The sequence below is a fragment of the Ochotona curzoniae genome, unplaced genomic scaffold, assembly GCF_017591425.1.
Source record: "Ochotona curzoniae isolate NIBS_2020 unplaced genomic scaffold, NIBS_Ocur_1.0 contig_64, whole genome shotgun sequence".
Lineage (NCBI taxonomy): Eukaryota > Metazoa > Chordata > Mammalia > Lagomorpha > Ochotonidae > Ochotona > Ochotona curzoniae.
This window is the reverse complement of record NW_024466502.1, coordinates 1486846-1512700: the sequence shown is the minus strand read 5'-3', so window position 1 is coordinate 1512700 and position 25855 is coordinate 1486846. Positions and strand designations below refer to the sequence as shown.

Sequence of the window (25855 nt, the reverse complement as noted above, 5' to 3'; positions counted from 1 at the left end):
GGTTCAGCGGGGCGGTTCCTGGAGCCAGCGGTGGGACGGGGAATGCTAACAGAGGCCTGCTGGGTTACCGCTGTGCAGGGTGGCTCCGCACTGTGAAGTGGGCACTGAAGCCCTGACCACGGCAGGCACGGAATAGAGCGTGGGGTCCACAGACACACCACCGCGGCAACCCGGCTTTGGCTTTGGTGAGACGTAAGTTTTGGTTTCAAGGTGAACAACATTTAGCACCCTCGTGTGTCAAGACCCACGTGGCAGGGCCTTGAGGTGTCAGAGGCAGAACCCACCAGAACTTCACCTCAACAACGGGCCAGGGGAGAGAGGACGCTATGACCGGGTCTGCTGACAACTATATAAATTACTAAAATATATATATATATTTATATAGACTTAATTTCTGGCTACTTTTGGACCATCTGTATTCCACAGGAAAGTTGTAATTTCAGCAGAAGCAGCTGCAAAGCACCACACGGAGCACAGACACACGGTTTAGACCGGGCTTGGGGTCTGCCTGCGGGCCCGCACTCCACCCGGAGGTGCACACCGTGTGTGCGTCACCCGGGTCCCTGGCTGGACAGTGACATCCACACACATGTGTAACAGGACCGGGGGCTGATGGGCTGGGGCGCAGGCTGGAGACGGGCAGTGAGACACACGGAAGGCCAGGCACCTCCTAGCACCTTGTGTTTGCTGATGGAGCTGTCACTTCACACATCAGCGCACCGGACTGTGGGAGATATTGCCATTTTATTGCATCCAAAGTGCCACTGTGGAAAGCTTATCGCTGTTTTCTCCTTCAGCGGGAAGAGGCCAACGAAGCGGGTGTGTTAGTTACGCAGATCCCTAAAAGGCACTTTATAGTTTTCATACTGGACAGTGAGGTACACAGGATATATTTCTAGGGTTCATGGTTGTTAAAAAACAAAAAAAAACAAAAAAAGAGGAGGAGGAGGAGTAGCACCATGATGTGACGTCAGCTGAGAGCGTGGCTCTCTCATGTTCTTCTCATGCACACTTGGCACCGACTGACATGTGTGCGCAGCTCCCCTGCCTTCAAGGTGGACGGCGTGGGCTTCCTGCAACAGTGCAGACGGCCGTCAGTGTGCCCCGCTGCCCACCGCAGCCTGGCACCCGGACCCTCCTACTAACAGTCACGACCAACTCCACCCTCCCTGGGCAGGCACCTTCTGGGAGCCCGAGGCCCACCCAGTCCCAGGTGCTGCAGCTGAGACCCCACCTCCAGCTGCGCCCCCCCCTGCTGTGTTCCAGCTGCAGCACCCATAGCAGCACCCACCCTGAGACCCCGCCTACAGCTCCCACAACTCCACTTTCCTCTTCTCTCCTCCAACCCCTCGGGGCAGGAGAGACAACTGTCTTTTGCAGCGCCCTCAAGCACTGGGTGAACGTGTGTCCCCCATCAGGGAACAACGCTGGGGAAGAGAAAGCAGAGCTCCAAGTGCTCCGAGCGCCTCCGATGGACTCGTGGGCAGATTGCATCACCGCAGGTTCGGGGCCCCAAGTGATCCCTGCTCTAGGAAACCACCTGGCTTGATGTGGAAAGGTGGGCTCAACTAAGGTTAGTGCTGACCAAGTTCAACTCAAGGAGCCAGAGAGAAAGCTTTGTCCCAAAACGAAAGTTGCTGGTTTTAGCAACTTTCACTGAAAATTCCTGAAACCCTTCTCCCAATTTTCTAAATGAATGGGGTTTTCCCCTAATTTCACCTGAGAAGGCATTTTAGCTGGTTCAGAAAAGCCTAACTGTTGCCTACTGACCCTGTTACAGGAGTGGGCAGCAGCCAGGACATGATCAGGCGAGCCCATTTCCACCTGCAATGGTGGGATTGCACCTGCATGAAGCCCTCCACGAGCCACGGCTCAGGCACCTGGCACGAGGGCCGCGTCTGCGTGCCTGTGGCCCGCAGTGCTCACAGCGGCAGTCGCTGTTCTTCCTTCCAGGGTGGGACACACTGACTCAGACAATGGAGGGCAGCGGCCGGGCACCTGTGCTGCTCACTGAAGGTGGGGCGGGATGGGGGCTGGCCGGCTTCCACTCAGCAAGGCCGGTGGCCTGGAGGGGTGCATTTGGTAACGTAAGAGGAAGGAGGGGCAGTTCCCATCACATTGGGCTACAGGAACACACAGGATTCTGGGGCATTTTCAGAACCCACCCAGCGTATGCTCTGCCACAGCACAGCCAACAGGCCGCTTGCCATGCCCATCTCACTGATGCCAACCACCCTGGCAGGAGCACTCAACAACACGCACAGTGAGGCAGACAGGAGGCCTCAGGTGGGCCCAAGGCCTGCCTTCGCAAGCTACCTGGGCTGTCACGGATGCATGACAGGACAGGAGGTAGAGGCATGGCGGCCCCGGGCCCAGGGCAGACAGGGGCTCACTCACTTGAACATCTCGCTTCTCTCGATGGTGGCGAGCCAGAAGCTGTATGCGTTGGCGTAGTAGTTGCAGGTCCCACGGCCATGGCACTCGATGAACGGTGCACTTCTAAACTCTTCCAGACAGGAGCCGGGGGAAGCAAGGGCTTGGCCGGAACCTTCAGCACCGGCACTGGTGTGCTGTCGACCGGAAAGGGACCAGCGTCAGAGATCATCTCCAGGCACCCTGTGCATCACCGGGCAGCACCCACTGTGCCCACATGCCCGTCCCTGAGGGCTGGACAGGCTGTGCTAGAACCAGCAGGCGGCTCCCCACAAGAGGAGGCAACCAGTCCGAAGTCTCAGGGCACAGGGGATTCCACCTAGTGGGGTGGATTTGGACACCAAAGCCCGACCTAACACATGGCATGAAACACCAGCCAATGTGCGGGCAACAGCGGTACCAACTGACAGGAGATCTGACTCCCACATTTGGCACACGGAAGGCATAAGATGGTACAGAATAATCACCAGCCTTTACTTTCTTCAGAGAGACTTGACACTAAGCACTGACGCTCACTGGACTGCATCTCGGCCTAGGGGACCCATGTGGGCCCACAGCCCTTACCCCGACCGGCTGGCACACTGAGGCCGTTACCGGGCAGCCCTGGGACACCACCAGTGGGAGTGACAAATGTGACCTCCACACGCTCAGAGCTGTCAGGGACCTGTGAACGCCATGCAGCCCAGGCCAGGCTCCCGGGGCCGTACACCAGAGCCTCCTCTGCTCCTGGACTGGGCAATGAGAGCTCACCCCGGTGCACATCTAGGACTCCAGGCGAGAGGTAGAGCTGCCCCAAGATCATGTGATTGCTGAGTCAAGAACTGCACCTGCCCTGCAGTACAAACCGCCTGTTCAGCTCGGGTCAGGGCCTTGGCCACCCCGGACTGCCATCCCGTGAGTGGCACCCAGAATGCCACACGGGGCTACCGCCTTGCCCTGCCCGCCCTGGTGGCTGGCTTTGGACACACGGATCTGCGACAGTGCCAGGAACCCAGTCCAGCGCACACTTCTACTTGAAGATACATATCATGGTTTTAGCCAGATTTTTACTACATGGTTTGATAGCGTCACCCCCACACTTACCATCACGAAGGAGTAGCCGATCCACAGCGAGGACCAGCCGTTGGGGCACGGTGGGATCTGGATGGTCTGGCTGTGCACTGCCATCACCATGGCCGGTGCCTCACACACAGCGCACCTGCAAAGCAGGGAGAAAGTTCAGTGCGGCATGGGGGCGGAGCTCAGCATTATTATGGGGACTTGAAGTGCCGCCCCCGGCAGGCTCCCCCACCCCAGCCCTGTTTAAAGTGAAGGGTTCTATGTCACTGATAGCCTCAGAAAGGATGCTTGAGGACCTGCTCAAAGACAGACCTGGGTCAATGGAAACCAGCGCACTCAGGACAGAAGAGGGCAACCCGAACCCTTGCACTTGCCTGGGACATGACCTGGGAGGGCCCCCAACGTGGGATTCCCAGGGGTCCACAGAGGAAGATGGCAAAGCCCTGGCACATTCTGTTTCTGCTAGAACTAAGAGTGAGAGTTGGCATGTGGTGCACTAAGCTGACACCCCACATGGGAGTGCCAGTTCTAGCCGTGGCTACTCTGCTTCCATCAGCTCCCTGCCTATGTACCTGGGAAGGCAGCAGGGCATAACCCAGTAGCTTGGCCCCTATCACCCACATGGGAGTCCCAGACGGAATTCTGGATTCCTGGCCTTAACCTGGACCAGTCCCAGCTGCTGTGGCATTTGGGGAGTCAATAGCAGATGAAAGATTTCTCTTCCTCCCCCTGTCTCCAATCCTCTGCCTTTCAAATCAATCAAAAAATAGTATGCCCCCTGTGTCATCAGCCAAATCAAGGTCAAGTGTCAACGCTATCAAGAAGGAAAAATGGAAATCATGCAGATGAGCAATCATTGTCTACCTGTTGTCCAAGGAAAGCTAGAAAGAGAAAACCGCAGAAGTTGTTAGTCAACGGGAAGGACTAAGAGCAGCACAGGCAACAGACACACACAGCAGGCCTCCCCCGGCCGCCTGGCTCCAGGGGCTCTCTCAGTAAAGGCGGGGTCCCCGGGGCCCTCCCCCACCCACCAGCCCCTCCCTGCAGCACGCTTGCTGGCAGCCATGTTCAAAGGCCGCTCCTTTCATAAAGGCTTGGCTCTCCCCAAGCACAGTCACTCCGAGCTCCATCACACTATACCAGGTCAACATGCAAGAGGGCATGGGCAGAAATGCCCCTTACTCAGGCGCCACTCCCGTGAGCAGAATGCGGGACACAGCTGAGTAAGTGGCTATGACTGGAAGGCAGTGCCAGGGCAGCCCAAGCCTGGACTTGCCAGTCCTCACGACTTAGACCTCCCAGCCCAGCCCTGCTCTGCTACGTCTCGAGGACCCAGCAGCAGGCTCCATTTGCCGGGGTGGACAACCGGGGGAAGTTGTTCAGAAAAGTCCATGCACCGCAACCGGGGCACGCTCACTCAAGACTGTGAAATCACCATGGCTGAGCGAGTGTGGAGAGATCAGAGAAGCTAACGCCAGCACCTAAGGCGACAGCCAGTATGCCCGTGCAGCTGGTTGCCAGCAGACCACTCCGGGCCAGAGAGGCCGATGCTGAGCCCTGGCGAGGGCCCTGTGCCCAGGCAGAGAATGCAAACAGGTGCACCTGCTGTGGAACTCAGTCCAGTGGCTCCTAGGAACCTTTGAAATCGGTGCTGCCATTATGGCACAGAGGGTTAGGCTGCCCAGCATCCCATAAGGGCACAGGCTCCCGTCCCGGCTGCCACGTCAACCCAGCTCCCTGCCCATGTGCTCGGACCACCGCACCCACATCAGAGACCCAGAAGAAGCTCCTAGATCTTCAGCTCAGCCTGGCCCAGCCTTGACTGCTGTTGTTTACAGAGCAAACCAGCAGATGGAAGATCCTTCTCGCTCACCCTCTCTGCAGCTCTGACCTGCAGAGCTGACTGTATTTACGGAAAGGGGGAAACTGAACATCACACGAATACAGGATCAGTAATTCCGCTCCCAGACCCAGCAGCAGTGAAGGCAGTGACTGAACACCTGTGCTCACAGCCGCTGGGTTCATGGCAGCAGCCAGAGATGTACAGGAGCTTCTCAAACGTGCAGGAGCCAGTGAAGGGAAACACACAGCGCGCCGAGGGCACAGCACACAGACGGGCACACGTCCACACAGCATGCTGAGGGCACAGCGCACAGACGGGCACACATCCACACAGCATGCTGAGGGCACAGCGCACAGACGGGCACACGTCCACACAGCGCACCGAGGGCACAGCGCACAGACGGGCACACGTCCACACAGCATGCTGAGGGCACAGCGCACAGACGGGCACACGTCCACACAGCGCGCCGAGGGCACAGCACACAGGCGGGCACACGTCCACACAGCGCACCGAGGGCACAGACGGGCACACGTCCACATAGCATGCCGAGGGCACAGCGCACAGACGGGCACACGTCCACACAGCATGCTGAGGGCACAGCGCACAGACGGGCACACGTCCACACAGCGCACCGAGGGCACAGCGCACAGACGGGCACACGTCCACACAGCATGCTGAGGGCACAGCGCACAGACGGGCACACGTCCACACAGCGTGCCGAGGGCACAGCGCACAGACGGGCACACGTCCACACAGCGCGCCGAGGGCACAGACGGGCACACGTCCACACAGCGCGCAGACGGGCACAGACGGGCACACGTCCACACAGCGCGCCGAGGGCACAGCGCACAGATGGGCACACGTCCACACAGCATGCTGAGGGCACAGCGCACAGACGGGCACACGTCCACACAGCATGCTGAGGGCACAGCGCACAGACGGGCACACGTCCACACAGCATGCTGAGGGCACAGCGCACAGACGGGCACACGTCCACACAGCGTGCTGAGGGCACAGCGCACAGACGGGCACACGTCCACACAGCGCGCCAAGGGCACAGCGCACAGACGGTCACACATCCACACAGCGCGCCGAGGGCACAGCACACAGACGGTCACACATCCACACAGCATGCTGAGGGCACAGCGCACAGACGGGCACACGTCCACACAGCGCGCCGAGGGCACAGCGCACAGACGGGCACACGTCCACACAGCATGCTGAGGGCACAGCGCACAGACGGGCACACGTCCACACAGCATGCTGAGGGCACAGCGCACAGACGGGCACACGTCCACACAGCATGCCGAGGGCACAGCGCACAGACGGGCACACATCCACACAGCGCGCCGAGGGCACAGCGCACAGACGGGCACACGTCCACACACATGGGATGTGATTTGCGCTTAAAAAATGAAGGGCATTCTGACACAGCTGTGACGACATCACACCCATGAAGTGGGCTGGTCACAGAAAGACAAACACTGCAGGATCCCATGGGCAGTGTTATGTTGAGCACAGTTCAAGGTCAGACTGGGGAGGAACTGGAATGGGTCTCCTGGGGACAATTTTGCGAAGCAGTAAGGGTGGTAGAGGTGGGGGAGTGGGCTATACCACAGCACGTGGGCACACTGGAAATGGTCACAGTCGTAATTTGATTGGATGCATATTTTACCACAATGAAAAATCTTTATTTTGTGACCATCTCAAGTGAGCAGGGTGATTCTGCACCCCGTATCTGTGTGGTTGGATCTGAATCTCACTTCTGCTTCCCATCCAGCCTCCTACGCATGCCCACCTTGGAGGCAACACAAGACAGTTCAAGGACCGGGCTCCTGCCATTAGCAGGGCAGACCGGAAGCAGCTCCAGGCTTGCAGCAGCGGCCTGGCCCAACCTTGGCCATTGCAGATATTGGGAGAGGCATCTTTGTCTCTCTCCTGGATTTCCAAATACACAAATCTTCAAAAGAGCTGAGGACACCATGATGGGAAGCTGCAGAGAAACGGAGCAGCCACCTTGGCCCCACTTCAGGGAGCCACACAAGTGCCTACATCAGCTCATTCCACGGCTGGTTTCCATGGTAAAACCCAAACAGCACAGCTGATGAACCAATGGCCAAAAGACTTCAGGGGGAAAATGACCAAAACCAGAAAGGACCTTTGTCCTGGCGCTCTCCCTCACTGCCCCGTGCGACGGATGCTCGGCTCACCTGCTGATGAAGGGCCTGATGTTGTCCCCGGTGACGGGCGCCATGGACATGGGCATGGGCTCGGGGGTGGAGAGCCAGTAGGAGTAGTCGTTGCGGGAGGCGAAGTTACACACGTTGTTGATGTTGCAGAATAGGAAGGGCATGGTGCTGAACTTCCGCAGGCAGCTCCCGGCCGTGCCTGAGTGCAGGCAAAGACCCACAGGGCTGTGTGAGCGCGCCCCCGCACTCCGCAAGCCCCTGGATCCACTTCCACAGCAAACAACTCCAGCAGCCAACAACGAAGGCCTTGGTTCCACAGGCACACGCAGCGTGACATCAAGGGGCAGGTGTCGGGCACGACACTCAGACACTGCCTAGGAGCCTGCACCCACGGCCGAGGGTCTCGCCTGAGGCTTGGCCCCTCCACTGCCGCTCCAGCTCCCTCACGTCCTGGGAGGCAGCGGGACGGCTCAACACCCACGTGGGAGGCTTGCGTGGAACCTGGGGCTCCAGGTCAGCCTGGCCCAGCCCTGGCATTACGGGGCAACTGGGAGTGAATGAGCACTTGGGAGTGCTATCTGTGTGTGTGGACACAGGAACAGCCTATGTGTGTATACACAACAATAGCCTCTGTGTGTGTCTCTCTGTGTGTGTACACAGGAGCAGTGTGTGTGTGTGCGTGTTTATGCCTTTGGAATCAAGTGAAAATAGTTCTTAAATGGAAACTCAAATTTCTTAACTATGAAAAAGAAGGAAAGAATTAAACAGATCAGCATTCCTGCCACGATCCCGCAAAGGGAAGTGAACAAGGATTCTACTGCGCATTTCTGATGATCGGGAACAAGTCCGCTTCCTGGCAGAGAAACCTCTCCCCAAGGCTGGAGCCCTGAGGAACTCAGCGCACAGTCAGGACCCGGGGCACAGCGCACACTGGGCAGTGCCCCAACAGCCGTGCCCAAACACAGCCGCCTGTCGACACTAACCTCAATCGGAGAGCAGGCCACTGGGGACTCCAGGGGCAGGCCACCACTGCAAGCCAGCTCGACCTAGCCCACGGGAGGGGGCTCCCCGCCGACCTAGCCCACAGGAGGCTCCTGGGGGCAGGCTGCCACTGCAAGGCAGCTCCTCTCTGACCTAGCGCCCTGTGGGATGAGCTTTGCCAAGCTCAGCCATTTTGCCCATTTTGGTGGGAACTGTTCCAAGAGCACCCCAGGAGTCTTGGTCCTCCATAATGCTATCTGAAAACAAGTTCTAAAGTTGGACTTGTTTCAACAGTTCCCATGGCTCAGCCTGTCCACCCCTGGGCAGCTGTGACCCAGTGCCCCCCACAAGGCCAGGGATCGAGCAGGTGCATCCCTTGCCACGCCACACCAAACCGCAGCTGTGCCCATGGGAGGACCACGCGGCTCCGTGGGGCCTTACCCAGGTCCTGGCCGTGAGCCCGCTCGTTGCCTTGCACGTACAGCAGGGAGTACCCGTGGTAGAGAATTTTGGTCCCAGGAGGACACTGAGGGTCATCGATGGTTTGACTGTGCCTGGTCACTAGGAAGCCGTGGTCAACGGAGGGGGTACCCGGAGGCCCCATGGAGCCTGGCAGCCCATCAGGGCCTGGGGGGCCAGGAAACCCTCTAGGACCTGGGGGGTGGGACAGAGAGAAAGCCAAGTCCAGGTCACAAGCAGGCTACACGCAGAGCCTCCGGCTCATCTCACAGGCGGGTCCAGCCTCTTGCCTTCCCACAGTGTCTCATCTCACACTGCCCAGAAGGTGCACAGCCAACCGAGGCAGCCCCACAGCCCGGTCTCCCGGCCTCTCGTCTCTCCACAACACCCCCAAGATGTCTGCCTAGGCAGGTGCTTGGGCCAAAGCAGGTTCATTTCAATGAACAAACAAAACAGGTGGACCAGGCCCAAGGGCCAGTGAACCAGTTCACAGCACAAGCTCACGTGTGTCAATCACGAAGCCCTTGGGGACAACATGTCCTGCCCCCAGGGTGACCACATCATGCCAACCTGTCACAGACCTGCCAGGTTGTGGGCTGTGTTAATAAAGGCCCTCATCCTTGAGCGTCACCATGATGGGATGTTCACATGAGCTCCCGCCCGAGGGAACAGGTGGAGCCAATCCCGCACTGGACGGAAGCACTGGTCGCCAGCTCTGCTTCCCCCCGCCCACTGCCAGTGAGCCTATCCGTACCTGCAGCCTGCTAACCCTGCAGGAAAGCCCGCAGCCCCCAGCGCGGGCCCCTCTCCCACAGGACACCCTGACCTCTCAGAAGGGCTATTTCCCACTCCCCTGGGCAGCTTCCCCAAGCCAGGGCGCACTGCTTCTGAGCCCAAGATGCAGGGTGGTGAGGCCGGGCAGCCCAGGAACCTACCTGGAGGCCCAAACGGCCCTTGCTCCCCTTTCTGGCCAGGTGCACCGTCAAAGCCAGGAACGCCTGGGGGGCCAGGTGTGCCCACTGAGCCTGTCACACCTACAGCAAAGAATTCCACAGTGAGGCTCAGAGGCCGGCAAGCTTCCTGTGTGTGCCTGCAGGCCAGGATGGGAGTGCGGGGACCCCGAGGGCCATCACATCAGTGTGTGTGCCTGGTCCCCTCCGTGTTCCCAGGATAGGGCCAGACAGGCAGCCACGAGACTTCCTCCCCAGCTACATTCCCACGCCGCATTTGGAGGCGACAGCTGCACTGGTGTGGGTCGTGCTGCGGTGTCCTTGACATGCTTTACTCCGAGGGAGCTTCGCACTAAAGCTGCAGCATGCCTTCGGCGCTGCGTGTTGCCCTCGCATCGACCTGCCACCATGCCCACCAGTGGCACCTGAACCTGGATATGCTAAGCTCAGAAGAGCACAAGGGTCACAGGCCTGTGCGTGGCCCAGGACTGCTGGGCCCCGGGGTAGAGTGCCAGCAAGCAGGAACAGGGGCTGGGGCCCCTCGCCTCTGCCCTTATCTTCCGGCAGGGAAGGAGCAGGTGCCAGTTCACCACGCCCTGGAGTCCCCAGCTGAATGCAGGAACGTAGTGGCATGGGGTCCCCGGCTTCTTTTCATACCCTAAGACGGCATGTGGCGTTGATACACACTAGCAAAAGGCAGGTGGCTTTCCATAACCACCTGGAATCCTGACTGCCAACATGCAGCAAAAGTGAAGTCCCGCCCACTCCCACTCCACCCCCTGCACTGCCCGGGGACCTTACCTTGCTGTCCTTTAGGGCCTGGAGGTCCCTGAAGCCCTTTCAGCCCAGGGGGACCTTCAGGGCCAGGGAGCCCCGGTTCACCTTTGATGATGTCATACGGTCCAGGGGGTCCAGGGGGTCCAGGAAGACCTGCAAGATCAGACGCCAAGCGTCACTCCCACAATGGGCCCCGCCACTGGAGCCTCGGAACACATGCACGGGCTCCGCCATCTTCTTTTCAGGCTGGGACCCTGAACTCTAGGCTCAGCGTGCAGCCCGCTCTGAGCCACGGACTGGCCTCAGCCACAGACGTGAGTGTCAGGTGTGGCATCGATGAAAACGTCACCCACACAGACCCCCAGTGCTACAAACGGCTTTTAGTCAACGTTCTCTGACGACGTGCGAGGAACCAACCCCTGCGTGCCCAGCGGCTGTGCCCCCAGCCCATGAGAAGGCATCGCAGGCTGCCGGCATCTCCTACCTTTAGGTCCAGGGATGCCTTGATCTCCCTGGTCGCCTTTGATTCCCTGCAGGCCGGGAACACCTTTCTGACCTGTACAGGAAGAGAATGGCACCGTGGCACAGGGTTCCCCAAAAACATGCAAATATGGGTACCGAGCCTTGCACACCAGCACACCAGCATGTCTGTATATATACACACGTGTACTCACACGCATGGGCCTCTACGCGCACACCTAAACACAACAAGCTGAAACGACCACAACCCTTGGCGGGCACATGACACTGGCTAACTCACACGTGTCCCCACACAGGCCAGAAGGCACCTGCAGGCTGCACTCTCGCTTCACTCACGGAACCCACACATCCGATTCAGTAATAAAATCACAATGCATGGAAGCCAGTGGCACCCGGAACTGCTTGCTCAACACACTCATCAGTGAACAACTGATCCAAATCCACGACTTGCTCTGAGGTGCAGCCCACCGAGAGGCGCAGCCCACCGAGAGGTGCAGCCCACCGAGAGGCGCAGCCCACCGAGAGGCACAGCAGCCCCCGACTCCCACAGAAACCAGAGCGCCATTTCTGTGGGACAGGTACCTCCCTGCCACACAGCAGCGCCATGTTTTAGCCCAAGGGGACACTGGGCTCTTTATGGAGCAGCGTGACTCCCCTCGACAGCAGTGGCAGGATGCACGTCCTTACCTTGAAATCCTGGAACGCCGGGGGGCCCCATATCGCCCTTGGAGCCCGTGATTCCTGGGGAGCCGCCAATGCCCTGTGCAGACAGACAGTGTCAGCTAGAGCAGCCGCTGGGTGCCAGCAGAGGCAGGTTTGCGGGAAAACACCCCGCTGGTTTCTTCAGCAATAACGCCCTTTGCACCTGGACCAGGAGGCTGGGAATGTGAGAACTAGCTGCCTTACTCCCTGTGTCTCCTCGGCACGGCCTCATCCACGGGGGTTTCCTCGGAAACAGGCGACATTTTGCTGCTTCTGTCATGTCCCAATGCCCCAAAGTCGGGGCCCCATAAACACCCATCTAGCTGCACACACCCAACTGCCCCCCAAAAATGGCCATTTCTCCCAAGAACAAGTCCCACGGCTGATCTGAAAAATACTTCAACTGCAGAAAAGACTGGATGGTAGTAGAGCAGGGAAATTCCCCTCTGCAGTATCATGTGTTTTAAACCATCAGCTTGTTTACTCACTATTTTACTATTGTTCCTTTCTCAGGGCACACGTGACAACAACACCCATTCGTTTGCTTGATCTTACTTTACAAGTGCCACGGCCAAATACTGTGCAAAGAACACATGTGCATAGAGATCCACACACACTCAGACACACGGGTATGGACGCCCTGTGAGCAGGGAGCCTGGCAGCAGAGGCAGGCCGCTGGCACAGGCGTGCAATCACATACTGCCTGGTATGCCCAGCATCTAACGGGCACAAGGCACAGACAGAAGCGATCGCTGCCAGGCATGTGCCCTATATTGCTAAGCTGAGGACGGCTGAGGCACCAAGTCTCCCCTGAGAAAGTGCCCTGTGCCTGCACGCCGTCCGCCTGCTCCTGCTGCATTATGGGGCTCACGGGAGTCCCCTGAGCTCCTGCACCACCACGGGGCACCCCGGAATCCTGCCGCAGTTCATGTAGCGTTAGCCCATGACTCATGCGTCAGCGGCCTCCTATGCTAACTCTTCTGCTGGCCAGAGGAGGGGCAGGGAGGGAGGCAGCCCGTTACCCACAGATGAGGAAAGCCGGAACCGGAAAAGACAAAGGTCACCACTCACCGGCATGCCCTGGAAGCCCTGGTCTCCCTTGGGCCCTGGCAGCCCAGGCACGCCTGGCCACCCTGGACTGCCCTTGTCTCCCTTGAGTCCATCAAGTCCAGGGAGCCCTGGTGGCCCCATGGGTCCCGGAAGCCCTAAAGAGAGAGAGCAGTCACAGGTGAGGGCTGGCAGCTGACCGTGTGTAGGAGAGGCCCCTGGGCTGTGCTGCTGTAGTCCTGCCACCTGCCTGCCCCGGCCCTAGAACACCCTCCAAGGCAGATCCTAAAAGAGGAACACGCTGCCATGGCCCCAGTGCCCAGGACCTTGTGCCACTGGGAACGCACCAGCCCTGGGCAGGGGAAGGCCTGAGGACGCCAAGCTGACATGAGGCACTGAGAAGCTGGCACCTGTGCAGGCTCCATCCACAGTCTCTTCTTGTCCCCCTCTTAACTCCCCCAGGAGGAAGGATGTGAGCGAAGCCTTGACCCTGTGGGGCCCCATAACGCATCCGAGCCGTAACACACTGCAGACGTCTGCAGGTGCACGGCTCCCTAATGCAGGCTTTCCACTGGCTTTTCTCGGGGACCCTGCTCCAGCTGGCAGCGGGATGAGGCTCACCTGGCAGGCCTGGCTGTCCTTGGGGGCCTCGGTCCCCTTTGGGCCCCTCCACAGGGCGGCCGGGAGCTCCGGGCAACCCTGGCTGTCCTTGGGGCCCGGGAGGACCCATGAATCCTGGCTCGCCCTTGGGTCCAGGGATCCCGGGGCTGCCGGCTAGTCCTGGGAAACCCACGTCGCCTTTGGAACCTACATGGAGAGAGACGAGCTGAAGACAGGCAGCTCAACCAAGCATGGCCCACCACGTGCCCATTCCCAGTCCGGGAGTCCCTCAGCGGGGCAAGGGTGGCAGGGTCCCAAGGTGGGCACTCTGTTGTCTTAAAATAGCACACTAGGACCCTCCATGGCCAGGCCTAGAAGAGAGCATGTTAACGTAACGAGACTCTGGCATCCTCCTCCACAGGCGCAAAAGCAGCACCCTGTGCCAGGGCATCTGGGCACAGGAAGCAGACAGCTGTGCTGCTGACAGAAAGCCTGGTTCCCTAGCCACCTGGCACAGCTCTGTCCGGAAGTAAGGGAACTCAGGAGCTCTAGCCATGTGCTGTTGCATGCACAAAGCCAGGAGTGCCCATGGTGCATGGTGCCTCTCCACCTGCAGGGAACGCAAGCCCGGACACAGCCAGGCACACAGGCCCAGCTGCCTGGCAGTGGTGATCTCCCCCCACCCCAGCCTTCCAACAGCCACAAAGGGGCACTCATGGGATTTCCTAGCACAGCCAGTACAGGAGTTGCACAGACTTGGAGGAAAGGAAAGACAAGTTCTGACCCCATGACCGGGCAGGACACACACTATCCTTGGGACATGCTGGCACACATGCGGCTGGTGGTCAAGGGGGCGGAGGGGGTGACCAGGGGGGCAAGGGCTGGGGGCATGCACTACCTTTGTCTCCTTTGCTTCCTGGTAACCCTGGGACTCCTCTTCCTGGCAGGCCTGCAAGACAAGAAAGGCCCAGTCCAAGGTCTCCTCATCCCCTGGGCCAGAGCGGTGCCTGGGGCCCCGGACCCCTGTGGGACCTGTGTGGGACCTCTTGGGCCCACACAACACCTTCGTGGGACCCGAGGAATCAACAGTTCATGCCCTCTCTGTGCCCTCCCTGTGCCCTCTCTGTGACTGTGTGTGCCCTCTGTATGCCCAGGCCACACCACTGTGGGAACCCAGGAGTCGGCAGCCCGTGCCCTCTGTACATCTGCTGTGCCCGCACTGCCTCTGCCAGCGCCCCTTGTTGTGGCATCAGAACTCATTCCCAGGTTGCTGCAGGACACCTGGCAGGCCACGTCGTGTTTTGTCCCAAGAACTTTCTAGCTCAGAACCATCACAGCCTTCAGCGGAGAGGCCTGAGCGGCTCAGTTCCATTCCTGCCACTGGAAACCAAGGTGGGCGTTCTAGGGGCCCATCCAGCAAGGCGCCACCGTGAAGCCACAGCGTCCGGGCAGCCGGCCCCTGGTGACAGCAGGTGACGGGAGGGGCAGATGGCAGTCAGCATGGCGCTGCCCTCTGAGCTCTGCTTGAGTGACCATTTGTGCACCATCCACAAACGGGCAGTGCATGCGAGAAAGAGGCCAGCCTCAACAGCCCTCCCCACCCACCCGGTTCAGGCGCCTTTCATCTCATCTGCTCCCCAGCACGTGACGGTCCCCATAGCAGGGGGCAACTGCAGCCCCTCATCCACAACAGGAGCCAATCCAGGGACCAAGAAGCATTTCCCAAACCACCTTTCAGACATGGCAGAGAGCCAGTGCCAGGGCATGGGCAGAAGGCTCCCGCCATGAGCAGCATGCAGGCTGCTCCCTGGGCATCTGGAGCGAAATCCCTGCTTCCCTTTTCTTACCCAATCCTGACACACCTGCCCGTGGTGAGGTTCAAACAGCTGCTAGCCAGCCGCACACTCAACCTGCTGTGTCCACTGAGTGGGGCGTGCTTGTCTGGGAGTGGGCAGTGTGGGAAGAGAGGGGGTGGGACGTACCTGGCTCGCCCTTCTCCCCCGCAGACCCTGGGATTCCATCACTGCCTGGCTCGCCCTTCTGGCCAGCTGGACCCACAGGACCAGGCTGCCCGGGAACTCCTGAGAGAGAAAGGCCACATGGTCACCCATGGGTGCCACATGGTCACCCATACAGGCACTCAGGGAGCCCCTGGTCTTCAGCTGTAAAGCCCACATCTGAAACCCTCCAGGGGCTGCGCCAAGGCTCACCCTGGCATCACCGACCTACTCGAGCTGGTCCCAGATCCCCAGGTCACCCACACACCATGCAGAGAATGGGGCCCTGGAAAGACCCCCTCAGCTCCTGGCCTAGAGTGCTCATCTGAAGATGGGGGGCAGGCCTCGTGACCTCACCCTGGAGGGCAGCTCCCCAGAGACTGCAGGTCTCCCAGCCCCCCACATCCTACCTGTACCCCAGGGAGGGGTCCCCACCTGCTTCTCCTTTGATGCCGGGGAAACCAGCCAATCCTGGAAGACCTTTGTCACCTTTCTCACCAGGCAAGCCTGGGCTTCCTGAAGGAGAAACGGGTGACGAGTGATAAGTCTGGCTTGTCCTCGTCTTCTCTGGGGCCTGCCCCGTCCCAGCAGGGGCCCCTGGGCACCTACCCGGATAGCCGACGCTCCCTGGAGACCCCTTAGGGCCCGGAGACCCTGGCATTCCTGGAATCCCGGGGGTGCCTTTCTCCCCCTTCTCTCCAGGGCTTCCTGGGAATCCAGCCACGCCTGGGTCTCCCTGTGAGAGAACAGTGAGCAATGCAGTTAACGGGGCCATAATATCCCCCGGGGACCTGGCTGTCACCCAGACAGACGCCAGGGCCACACCCAAGGGTCCTTCCAGAACATGTCCTGCTGCCTGTTCAGGCCCTACAAGCACCCCGGGGTGACCTGGGTGGTGACCCCGGCCTGAGTGCCACCCCCACAGTGGGAGGCTGCACTGTGCAGGATGGGGAATGTCCAGCCACAAAATCACCTGGGCTGGCCAAGGCAGCCAAACTCCAAATTCAGTCAAGCTGCAGAAGGTCAAGTTTAAGTCTGGGTAGCCTCTGAATGACATCATAAATACCCAAATGACCCTTGGCGGAAACAATGACAAGAAAAACACCAAGTGTGTGCAGGCTGGGCATGTTTGTGTGAACAGCTCTGACCCTGAGCAGCCACGTCCACGGCTGTGAAACCACGGCTGTGAAACCACAGGGATGGAGGCAGCAGCCGGCCCTTCCCAAGCTCTCCGCACAGGATGCAGGCCACTGTGACAGCAACCAGAGCCCAGAGCCCAGGCCACTGTGACAGCAAGCAGAGCCCAGGCCACTGTGACAGCAGAGCGGGGACCAGAGCCCAGGCCACTGTGACAGCAGAGCGGGGACCAGAACACAGGACCTCATCTCTGCCACCAGGTCCTCCTTTCCTCCCTCGCTCTGGGCCAGCATGCCACCTGCTCCTCCACAAGACCTTACTTCTAGATCCTTCCTTAGGGCAGAAGTTGTGAACAGGGGAGGCAGAAGGGCACAGGTGCTGGGCAGGGGGCGGTACTGCGTCTCCATCCCCCGTGATGGGGAGGGAGGGTATGTCCTCATGGGAGGCTGTCACCTTGTCGCCAGGCCTTCCGGGGATCCCGATGCCAGGCAGACCCGCCTGGCCCTTCTCTCCTTTGGCTCCCTTTTCTCCAGGTAAGCCAGGCATGCCCTGAGGGCCAGGGATGCCAGGCACACCTTTTTCTCCAGGGGTTCCTGTAATCACAAACAATATTTCAGCTTGAATGTAAAGTCTGTGCCTGCTGACAAAGCATCCAACACACCCACCTGCCGAGGACCCAGCCGACATCAGCCACCCCCTCTACGTTAAAGGCCATAAGCATACAGCGAGGCAACACGGCAGCTCGGACCACCGCCTTGCCAAGGCTCCGAGCTTCCCCAGTTCACACTGACGCCCAAGCTGCTGTATGAGGCAGGCCCTGAACAGCAAGCGGACAGAGGGAGCGTCCTGCACAGCAGGGGCCACTCCTACAGGCACAAGCAGTGCCCAGCTGCAGACACTCAAGGACAGCCCGCCTCCAGGGGCTCAGGGAAAACGGAGAGGCCTCCTGTCTTGGTTTTGCCCCTTTCTTGTCCCCAGTAGGACAACCCAGAGGAGTCTAGGGGCCCCCTTCTCCCCCTGTCCTTCTGGCTGCTTCCCAGGGAGCAAAGCTGGCAGGCAGTTGCACCCCAGAACAGAGGGCTCAGAAGCCCAGAATCCAGAACAAGGGCCGCTGATGCCCAGAGAGGGGCCGCCACACAGGTATCCTGTGGAGCTGGCCATGTCTGACCCTACCACAGCCATGGGCAGTGCCACCACACCATCCACCTCCAGGCAGGAGGAGGGTGTGAAGAGACTGAGGCCAGTGCTGTGGCATAGCAGGTGCAAATGCCAACATGGGCAACCCATGTGGACGCTGGTTAGCATCCCAGCTGCTCCACTTCTGCTCAGCTCCCTGCTGACGCGTCCAGGAAAGCATGGCCAGGGGGTCTGCCTGAATTAAGCTCCTCACTTCTGCATGACCCAGCCCTGGCCACTGCAGCCATTTGGGGAGAGAACAAACAGATAGAAGATCTCTCTCTCTCTCCTCTCTAGTCAGACTTTCAAACAAATAAACAAATCTTGGAACACACACACATCTTGGTCAATGTGGCAGTGCCCATCCTACAAAGCCCTCCCACAAGGCAGCATGTGGGAACCCCTGAACACCCCTTACCTGGCAAGCCCATGCCACCGACGGAGCCTTTAGGTCCAGGGAGTCCAGGAGCACCTGGGGTCCCACTGATGCCTGGATCCCCTTTTGGGCCTGTAGGGAGACAAAAGTGGACTCACAAGTTGCTGACCCCATGGCCGGGGAATGCAGACTCCTCCACACGCAATCCACGTACCTGGCTGTCCTGGCTGTCCCACCTGGCCATCCTTCCCAGGCATTCCTGGAGTTCCAGGGTCTCCTCGGGATCCCTTGTCACCAGTCGGTCCAGTTTGTCCTGTGCGTCAGAACAGCCATGGGACCCCTGCTTTCTGGGCAAGCGCACCCCGCAGAAGCACAGGCTGTGAGGCCGCTCCCGTCAGCAATCAGGACCCGTTCCCCTCCCCCTACCTTTCTCTCCCTGGTCTCCCTTCTGTCCTTTCATGCTGCCCATGTCCACTTTGTCCATGGAGCCAGGTTTGCCTGGGAGCCCGACATCTCCTTTGTCACCCTTGAAGCCGGGGTCTCCTCTGGGTCCCGAGGATCCTGGGAAGCCTTGGTCCCCTGCAGAGGAAGGGGGCACAGTAAGGGGTGGCCACGGTGAGGGGCGGCCACGCTGATGGGCAGCCACGCTGATGGGCGGCCACGCTGATGGGCAGCCACGGTGATGGGCGGCCACGGTGAGGGGCGGCCACGGTGAGGGGCGGCCACGCTGATGGGCGGCCACGGTGAGGGGTGGCCACAGTGAGGGGCGGCCACGCTGATGGGCAGCCACGGTGAGGGGCAGCCACGCTGATGGGCGGCTGCAGAGGGAGGTTCGGACGCTGGCTGAGTGCCTGAGTCACACGGAACAGTGCAACCAGATGAAAAGACAAGAAAGCCACTTGCCGGGACAGCTGACGTCTGATCACTGTGTGTCTGTGACTGGGCCTGTCTCTGCAGAGGGCTTACACAGCCTTCAATTTCTGAACAAAGCAAGAAAATGGGAGTTTCCTATTCTACCAAAACATGACCTTTTTACTATCTCACAATTACAGTCAATTCCTTGTTTGCTATGTGTAGGATCTACTTCCAAGAGCAAGAAACACAAAGCGGAAGAGTGGGCGCACAGCCTGACACACTCAACACACTAGTCGAAATGTCCGCACTCCCAGCTGGGCCCGGGGCCCGGCTCCCGGTCCACACTCCTGCGGAAGAGCCCCTTGGCAGGGGACAGAGGCTGGCACTTGCCTTGAACGCCCCGGGAACCCATACGGGCGCCGGTTCTGATCCCGGCAGCTCCACTTCCCATCCAGCTCCCTGCTTGTGGCCTGGGAAAGCAGTCGAGGACGGCCCAATGCTTTGGGACCCTGCACCCATGTGAGAGACCCGGAAGAAGTTCCTGGATCCTGGCTTCGGATCGGCATACATCGACCATTGCGCTCACTTGGGGAGTGAATCATCTGATGGAAGATCTTCCTCTCTGTCTCTCCTCCTCTCTGTATATCTGACTTTCTAATAAATAAATAAATCTTTAAAAAAAGAGACCCAGATGAGTCCCAGGGCCCTGGCTTCCAGGAATTGGAGAGTAAACCAGAGGATGGAAAATCCATTTCTCTACTTTTCACATACAATCAATATAAAAAACAAAAAGCAAAACTCAGAGCTTGTGAAATGACTTAGTCTGCAAATTTGGTTCTGAGGACTCGGCCCACTGTCTGCCACACCACCAGGGGGAGCCTGCTGCCCGCCACGCCACCAGGGGGAGCCTGCTATCTGCCACGCCACCAGGGGGAGCCTGCTGCCCGCCACACCACCAGGGGGAGCCTGCTATCTGCCACACCACCAGGGGGAGCCCACTGCCCACCACGCCACCAGGGGGAGCCTGCTGCCCACCACGCCACCAGGAGGAGCCTGCTGCCCGCCACACCACCAGGAGGAGCCCGCTGCCTGCCACGCCACCAGGGGGAGCCTGCTGCCCGCCACGCCACCAGGGGGAGCCAGCTCCACCCTGACCTCATAGCAGGGCACAGCTCACACCCCACCCCACTGTGCAGCAGGAGGCTTCCGCCATCTTCCCCACTGTGTCTGCCTCAACTGACATATGATCGGCACCAAGTTGAGGATTTCCCATGAGGCGTCAACAAACAGGCACAAGGTGAGTTCTTCATTTGCCATTACTCTTACCTTTTTCACCTGGCAACCCTGGAGTACCCACTGGTCCTGGCGAGCCTGGCTGCCCAGGCGTTCCCATGACGCCCATTTCTCCCTTAGGACCTGTGGCCAAAAGGAAGAACTGTGAGCACCCCCATGAGGACACAGCAGAGCCGGGAGCACCCACCATGAGGACACAGCAGCGCCGGGAGCACCCCCCATGAGGACACAGCAGAGCCTTGAGCACCCCCCCATGAGGACACAACAGAGCCGGGAGCACCCCCATGAGGAGACAGCAGAGCCGGGAGCACCCCCATGAGGACACAGCAGAGCCGGGAGCACCCCCATGTGGACACAGCAGAGCCACGAGCACCCCCATGAGGACACAGCAGAGCCACGAGCACCCCCATGAGGACACAGCAGAGCCACGAGCACCCCCATGCGGACACAGCAGAGCCGGGAGCACCCCCATGTGGACACAGCAGAGCCACAAGCACCCCCCCATGCAGACACAGCAGAGCCGGGAGCACCCCCCATGAGGACACAGCAGAGCCACGAGCACCCCCATGAGGACACAGCAGAGCCGGGAGCACCCCCATGCGGACACAGCAGAGCCACGAGCACCCACCATGAGGACACAGAAGAGCCACGAGTACCCCCATGAGGACACAGCAGAGCCGGGAGCACCCCCATGAGGACACAGCAGAGCCGGGAGCACCCCCCCATGAGGACACAGCAGAGCCACGAGCACCCCCATGAGGACACAGCAGAGCCGGGAGCACCCCCCCATGAGGACACAGCAGAGCCGGGAGCACCCCCATGAAGACACAGCAGAGCTGGGAGCACCCACCATGAGGACACAGCAGCGCCAGGAGCACCCCTCATGAGGACACAGCAGAGCCGGGAGCCCCCCCCATGAGGAGACAGCAGCGCCGGGAGCACCCCCATGAGGACACAGCAGAGCTGGGAGCACCCCCATGAGGACACAACAGAACCTTGAGCACCCCCCATGAGGACACAGCAGAGCCGGGAGCACCCCCATGAAGACACAGCAGAGCTGGGAGCACCCACCATGACGACACAGCAGCGCCAGGAGCACCCCCCATGAGGACACAGCAGAGCCGGGAGCCCCCCCCATGAGGACACAGCAGAGCCACGAGCACCCCCCATGAGGAGACAGCAGCGCCGGGAGCACCCCCATGAGGACACAGCAGAACCTTGAGCACCCCCCATGAGGACACAGCAGAGCCACGAGCACCCCCCACGTGGGTCACGATGACAGTGAGGCTCAGAGCCAAGATACAGGGTACCACAGCATCAGCACAGGTGGCAGGAAGCTAGGAAGTCACGTACCTGGGAAGCCGGGGATCCCAGGTGTCCCCTGCTGGCCCGGAAGGCCAGGCATCCCTGACTGTCCGGTTAGGCCGGGGAGTCCTTGGGCTCCTTTGTCTCCTTTCGGGCCGGGCATGTCCAGTCCAGGGAAGCCGGGGAAACCCTTCTCTCCTTTCACGCCAGGGGGACCTAAGGTTGGGGGACAGAGACAACTGTAGAACTTCCGGGGCACTCCACGGCGGACTCGGTGGGTCTAGCTTCTGCAGCAAGCAGGCCAGTGTCCTCGGAGAGGCCCCGGAGGACAGCTCACCAGACACTGCTGGGTGGGCCCCCATGACAATCAGGGTATTCACAATGCCCTGGGAAAGGGCTAGTGCCCTCTGCCACCCCAGCCACTGTCACTGAGTGCCCTGGCCGGTGTGGCCTTTGACCCTGTCCCCCACCACCATCTCATCATCTGCCTCTTCAGCGTAACTCTACACAGTCCAGGTAGTTCAGATGACCCGTAACTTACAACCCACTGATCAAAGAATACACTTTGGAATACAACTGGAAGAGTTACAGAAAATAAAAGGGTGTCTCTTCAGCCTCTCTTGGTGGGAAGGCAGAGCAAGCAAACAACAAACCTGCTCTCACAAAGCAGGACTTGGCTCTGCCCCTCGCACTGGCAGGACCCACCCTAAGGGGACAGCCACACCACGGCCCAACGCCCTGGGCGAGCGTGACAGGGACGGGGGCTATGCGTCACCTGCTGACCCCGGCGGTCCCTGCCCTCCAGGGGGGCCCATCGCTCCGGGGGGGCCTACTCCTGGAGCTCCCGGAGGGCCCACGGGGCCTTGCACGCCCGGAGGTCCTGGGTCACCTGCAGGGGAAAGGCAGTGAGTGAAGCGCACAGCGAGGACAGCCTCAGTGCATGGCAGAGCCCAGGCGCTCCCGCTCGAAGCAGTTACCTCGGATGCCCTGAAGCCCAGGGGGCCCGATGGCTCCGTGCTCTCCAGGGACGCCAGGACTTCCAATGCTCCCCTTCTCCCCAGGTGTGCCAGGAATGCCAGGAATCCCAGGAAGCCCCTTGAGTCCTGGCAGGCCGACTCCAGGCTCCCCCTACAAGCCCCAGAGCACAGAAGTCAACTGACCAAAGCCAGCAGCAACCAGGCTGCCAACACTTAGAAGGATTCCTCGTGTTCCGCCCTCGTCCACAGCCTGAGCAAGTGGCGGACAAAGTCCAGACCGGACTGGGGTGGTGGTGCAGTGTGTTAGACCAGCACCTGTTCCAGTTTGGATGCTGCACTTCCAGTCAAACTCCCTGACCTGGGAGGGCATGGGAGGTGGCCCAAGTGCTTGGGCCCTGCCACTCCTGTGGAAGACCCAGATGGAGTTCCAGCCTCCTAGCTTCAGCTTGGCCGGCCCTGGTCATGGTGGGCGTCTGGGGAGTGAACTCATGCATGGAACAGCTCTCTCTGACCCTCTCTCCCTCCCTCCCTGCCACTCTTCAGAGCAGTTAAACCCTTTGAAAAGAAAACAACACGTGTGGGTCCACTCCATGTGGTCAGGAGCCACTCCCCAGGGAGGGTGGAGACCCACCTTTTGTCCTGGCAAACCGGGGCTGCCAGGTAGGCCATTGAACCCTGGGCGGCCTGGGCTCCCAGGAAGTCCCCTGTCTCCAGGCTGGCCGTCCACACCTGTTGTGCAAAGTGAAGGTGGTCATGGAGTCCTGGTGCTATTCCACACCTCCTGAACATCTCTTGCCTACGCTACTCCATTCTAGTCTCGGGTCCCTCCACCTGCCCCTTCCCTCTCCACCTGCCCCCTTCCCTCTCCACCTGCCCCCCTTCCCTCTCCACCTGCCCCCTTCCCTCTCCACCTGCCCCCCTCTCCACCTGCCCCCCTCTCCACCTGCCCCTTCCCTCTCCATCTGCCCCCCTTCCCTCTCCACCTGCCCCTTCCCTCTCCACCTGCCCCTTCCCTCTCCACCTGCCCCCCTCTCCACCTGCCCCCTTCCCTCTCCACCTGCCCCCCTCTCCATCTGCCCCCCACTCCATCTGCCCCTTCCCTCTCCACCTGCCCCCCTCTCCATCTGCCCCCCACTCCATCTGCCCCCCTTCCCTCTCCACCTGCCCCTTCCCTCTCCACCTGTCCCCCTCTCCACCTGCCCCCTTCCCTCTCCACCTGCCCCCCTCTCCATCTGCCCCCTTCCCTCTCCACCTGCCCCTTCCCTCTCCACCTGCCCCCTTCCCTCTCCACCTGCCCCCCTCTCCACCTGTCCCCCTTCCCTCTCCACCTGTCCCCCTCTCCACCTGCCCCTTCCCTCTCCACCTGCCCCTTCCCTCTCCACCTGCCCCCCTCTCCATCTGCCCCTTCCCTCTCCACCTGCCCCCCTTCCCTCTCCACCTGTCCCCCTCTCCACCTGCCCCTTCCCTCTCCACCTGCCCCCCTTCCCTCTCCACCTGCCCCTTCCCTCTCCACCTGCCCCCCTTCCCTCTCCACCTGCCCCCCTTCCCTCTCCACCTGCCCCTTCCCTCTCCACCTGTCCCCCTCTCCACCTGCCCCCTTCCCTCTCCACCTGTCCCCCTCTCCACCTGCCCCCCTTCCCTCTCCACCTGCCCCCCTCTCCACCTGTCCCCCTCTCCACCTGTCCCCCTCTCCACCTGTCCCTTCCCTCTCCACCTGCCCCCCTTCCCTCTCCACCTGTCCCCCTCTCCACCTGCCCCCTTCCCTCTCAGATCTCCTGCAGCCACTCTGTATGGGATTGAATTGCTGACCCCCAAGCAGCTGACCCACCAGCTGGCCTGCTGGACTTAACCCTGGCCACTCTCTAAGAGAAGGGACAGTCTGCTGGCGTCACTGCTGGACTCCTGCAGGCCCAGGCCTGCCCGGTAGGCTTACCCTTGGGGCCGGGAGGCCCTGGAAATCCGATCCCAGGCTGGCCCATGGCACCCTTTTCTCCCGGAAGTCCTGGCCGTCCTGGGGCTCCAGGGAAGCCCCTGTCACCTGTGGCGAGGACAGCGGTTAGCCCAAGAAACACGAGGCAGCCCCACCGCGACCCGGGGCCCGGCCCCCTCAGCACCTTGGGGGCCTTGGAAGCCAGGGGAGCCTGGCAGGCCTTCTGTTCCCGGAGGGCCAGGCAGGGGGACGACCTGTCCTGCTTCACCCTTCGGACCTGAGAAGAAAACAGCAACATGCAACATGGACCACGTCGCCCGACACCATGAGCACCCAGAAACTAAAGTCATCTACCGTTCCCCAGCTCATCCCTCTACATTTCTAGAATCTTCCACGGAGAGCTGGTCTTCACACAAAATATACATCCAAAATAACCCAGAGGCTTGTTAGACTGAAGATGCCTCAAGAGCTCCGAGCAGAGTTAGGGGAAAGCGAGTGGCCAGGAAGGCAGCGTGAGCTGGGCTTGGGGCTCTCTTGGCCTGTGTCCAGGCAGCCAAGCATGGTCACCAGTGCCTAGCTTTCTCAAACAGATCCCGAGTGGCTTCAAGGCTGATGTCAATCACGGTCCCTAGGTGGCAGTAAGAAGGTGACCGGGACAAGCCCGGGCCCAGGGTGTCCATGCCCAAGCCAAGCTTCACCTGTTAGGAGAGGAACCCCTACGGGCTGTGTGTGTGGAGTTCTCACAGGACTTGGGGGCCCGCCAGACACGGCCACAGGGGCAGTGGGGACCGACAGGCTCACGCTCCCCTGCCGTCAGCTCCACCCCTGGGGCGCAGCCTTCACAGTCACCGGCACAGGCTGCTCGGGCAGACGGACGGCACGCCTCTGAGCTCGAAGCCGCTGGGTTTGACACCAACGAGTGCCACGGAATGTGGCCCGCAGACAACCACACAGCCACTGACCGTGCAGACAACCACACAGCCACTGACCACGCAGACAACCACACAGCCACTGACCGTGCAGACAACCACACAGCCACTGACCGTGCAGACAACCACACAGCCACTGACCGCGCAGACAACCACACGGCCACTGACCACGCAGTCAACCACACGGCCACTGACCACGCTTGGGGATTCTTTGCCCAGCCAGCCAGGACACACTTTACCCCATCTGCATCTTCTAACAGGAGTTGGCACTGAACAAGCTATTCTTGTCTAGCTCTGGACACGTGCCATGGCCTCTGGCACAAGGGCACTCGTGGACACATATGGAGGCAAGGCTGAAGT

At 60.3% G+C, this 25855-nt stretch overlaps 1 protein-coding gene across 1 annotated transcript in view; it reads right to left on the bottom strand.

Moving 5' to 3' along the window:
• Nucleotides 1–621: 621 nt before the first annotated feature.
• Nucleotides 622–25855, bottom strand: part of COL4A1 (collagen type IV alpha 1 chain) — a 102380-nt gene continuing 77146 nt past the window's right edge. Inside the window, exons 27-52 of the mRNA XM_040991007.1 lie at nucleotides 24751–24843; nucleotides 24570–24674; nucleotides 23268–23365; nucleotides 22637–22787; nucleotides 22435–22548; nucleotides 21708–21875; nucleotides 20388–20477; nucleotides 18633–18785; nucleotides 18421–18519; nucleotides 18249–18338; nucleotides 17108–17247; nucleotides 16127–16253; nucleotides 15953–16033; nucleotides 15503–15601; nucleotides 14419–14469; nucleotides 13542–13727; nucleotides 12945–13078; nucleotides 11859–11931; nucleotides 11176–11247; nucleotides 10716–10844; nucleotides 9900–9998; nucleotides 8947–9159; nucleotides 7546–7723; nucleotides 3517–3631; nucleotides 2398–2570; nucleotides 622–1073 (exon numbers count right to left, since the gene is read on the bottom strand). Of these exons, the coding sequence (XP_040846941.1) occupies nucleotides 992–1073; nucleotides 2398–2570; nucleotides 3517–3631; nucleotides 7546–7723; nucleotides 8947–9159; nucleotides 9900–9998; nucleotides 10716–10844; nucleotides 11176–11247; nucleotides 11859–11931; nucleotides 12945–13078; nucleotides 13542–13727; nucleotides 14419–14469; nucleotides 15503–15601; nucleotides 15953–16033; nucleotides 16127–16253; nucleotides 17108–17247; nucleotides 18249–18338; nucleotides 18421–18519; nucleotides 18633–18785; nucleotides 20388–20477; nucleotides 21708–21875; nucleotides 22435–22548; nucleotides 22637–22787; nucleotides 23268–23365; nucleotides 24570–24674; nucleotides 24751–24843 (3113 nt within the window). The 3' untranslated portion in view covers nucleotides 622–991. The remainder of the gene's footprint in view (nucleotides 1074–2397; nucleotides 2571–3516; nucleotides 3632–7545; nucleotides 7724–8946; nucleotides 9160–9899; nucleotides 9999–10715; nucleotides 10845–11175; nucleotides 11248–11858; nucleotides 11932–12944; nucleotides 13079–13541; nucleotides 13728–14418; nucleotides 14470–15502; nucleotides 15602–15952; nucleotides 16034–16126; nucleotides 16254–17107; nucleotides 17248–18248; nucleotides 18339–18420; nucleotides 18520–18632; nucleotides 18786–20387; nucleotides 20478–21707; nucleotides 21876–22434; nucleotides 22549–22636; nucleotides 22788–23267; nucleotides 23366–24569; nucleotides 24675–24750; nucleotides 24844–25855) is intronic.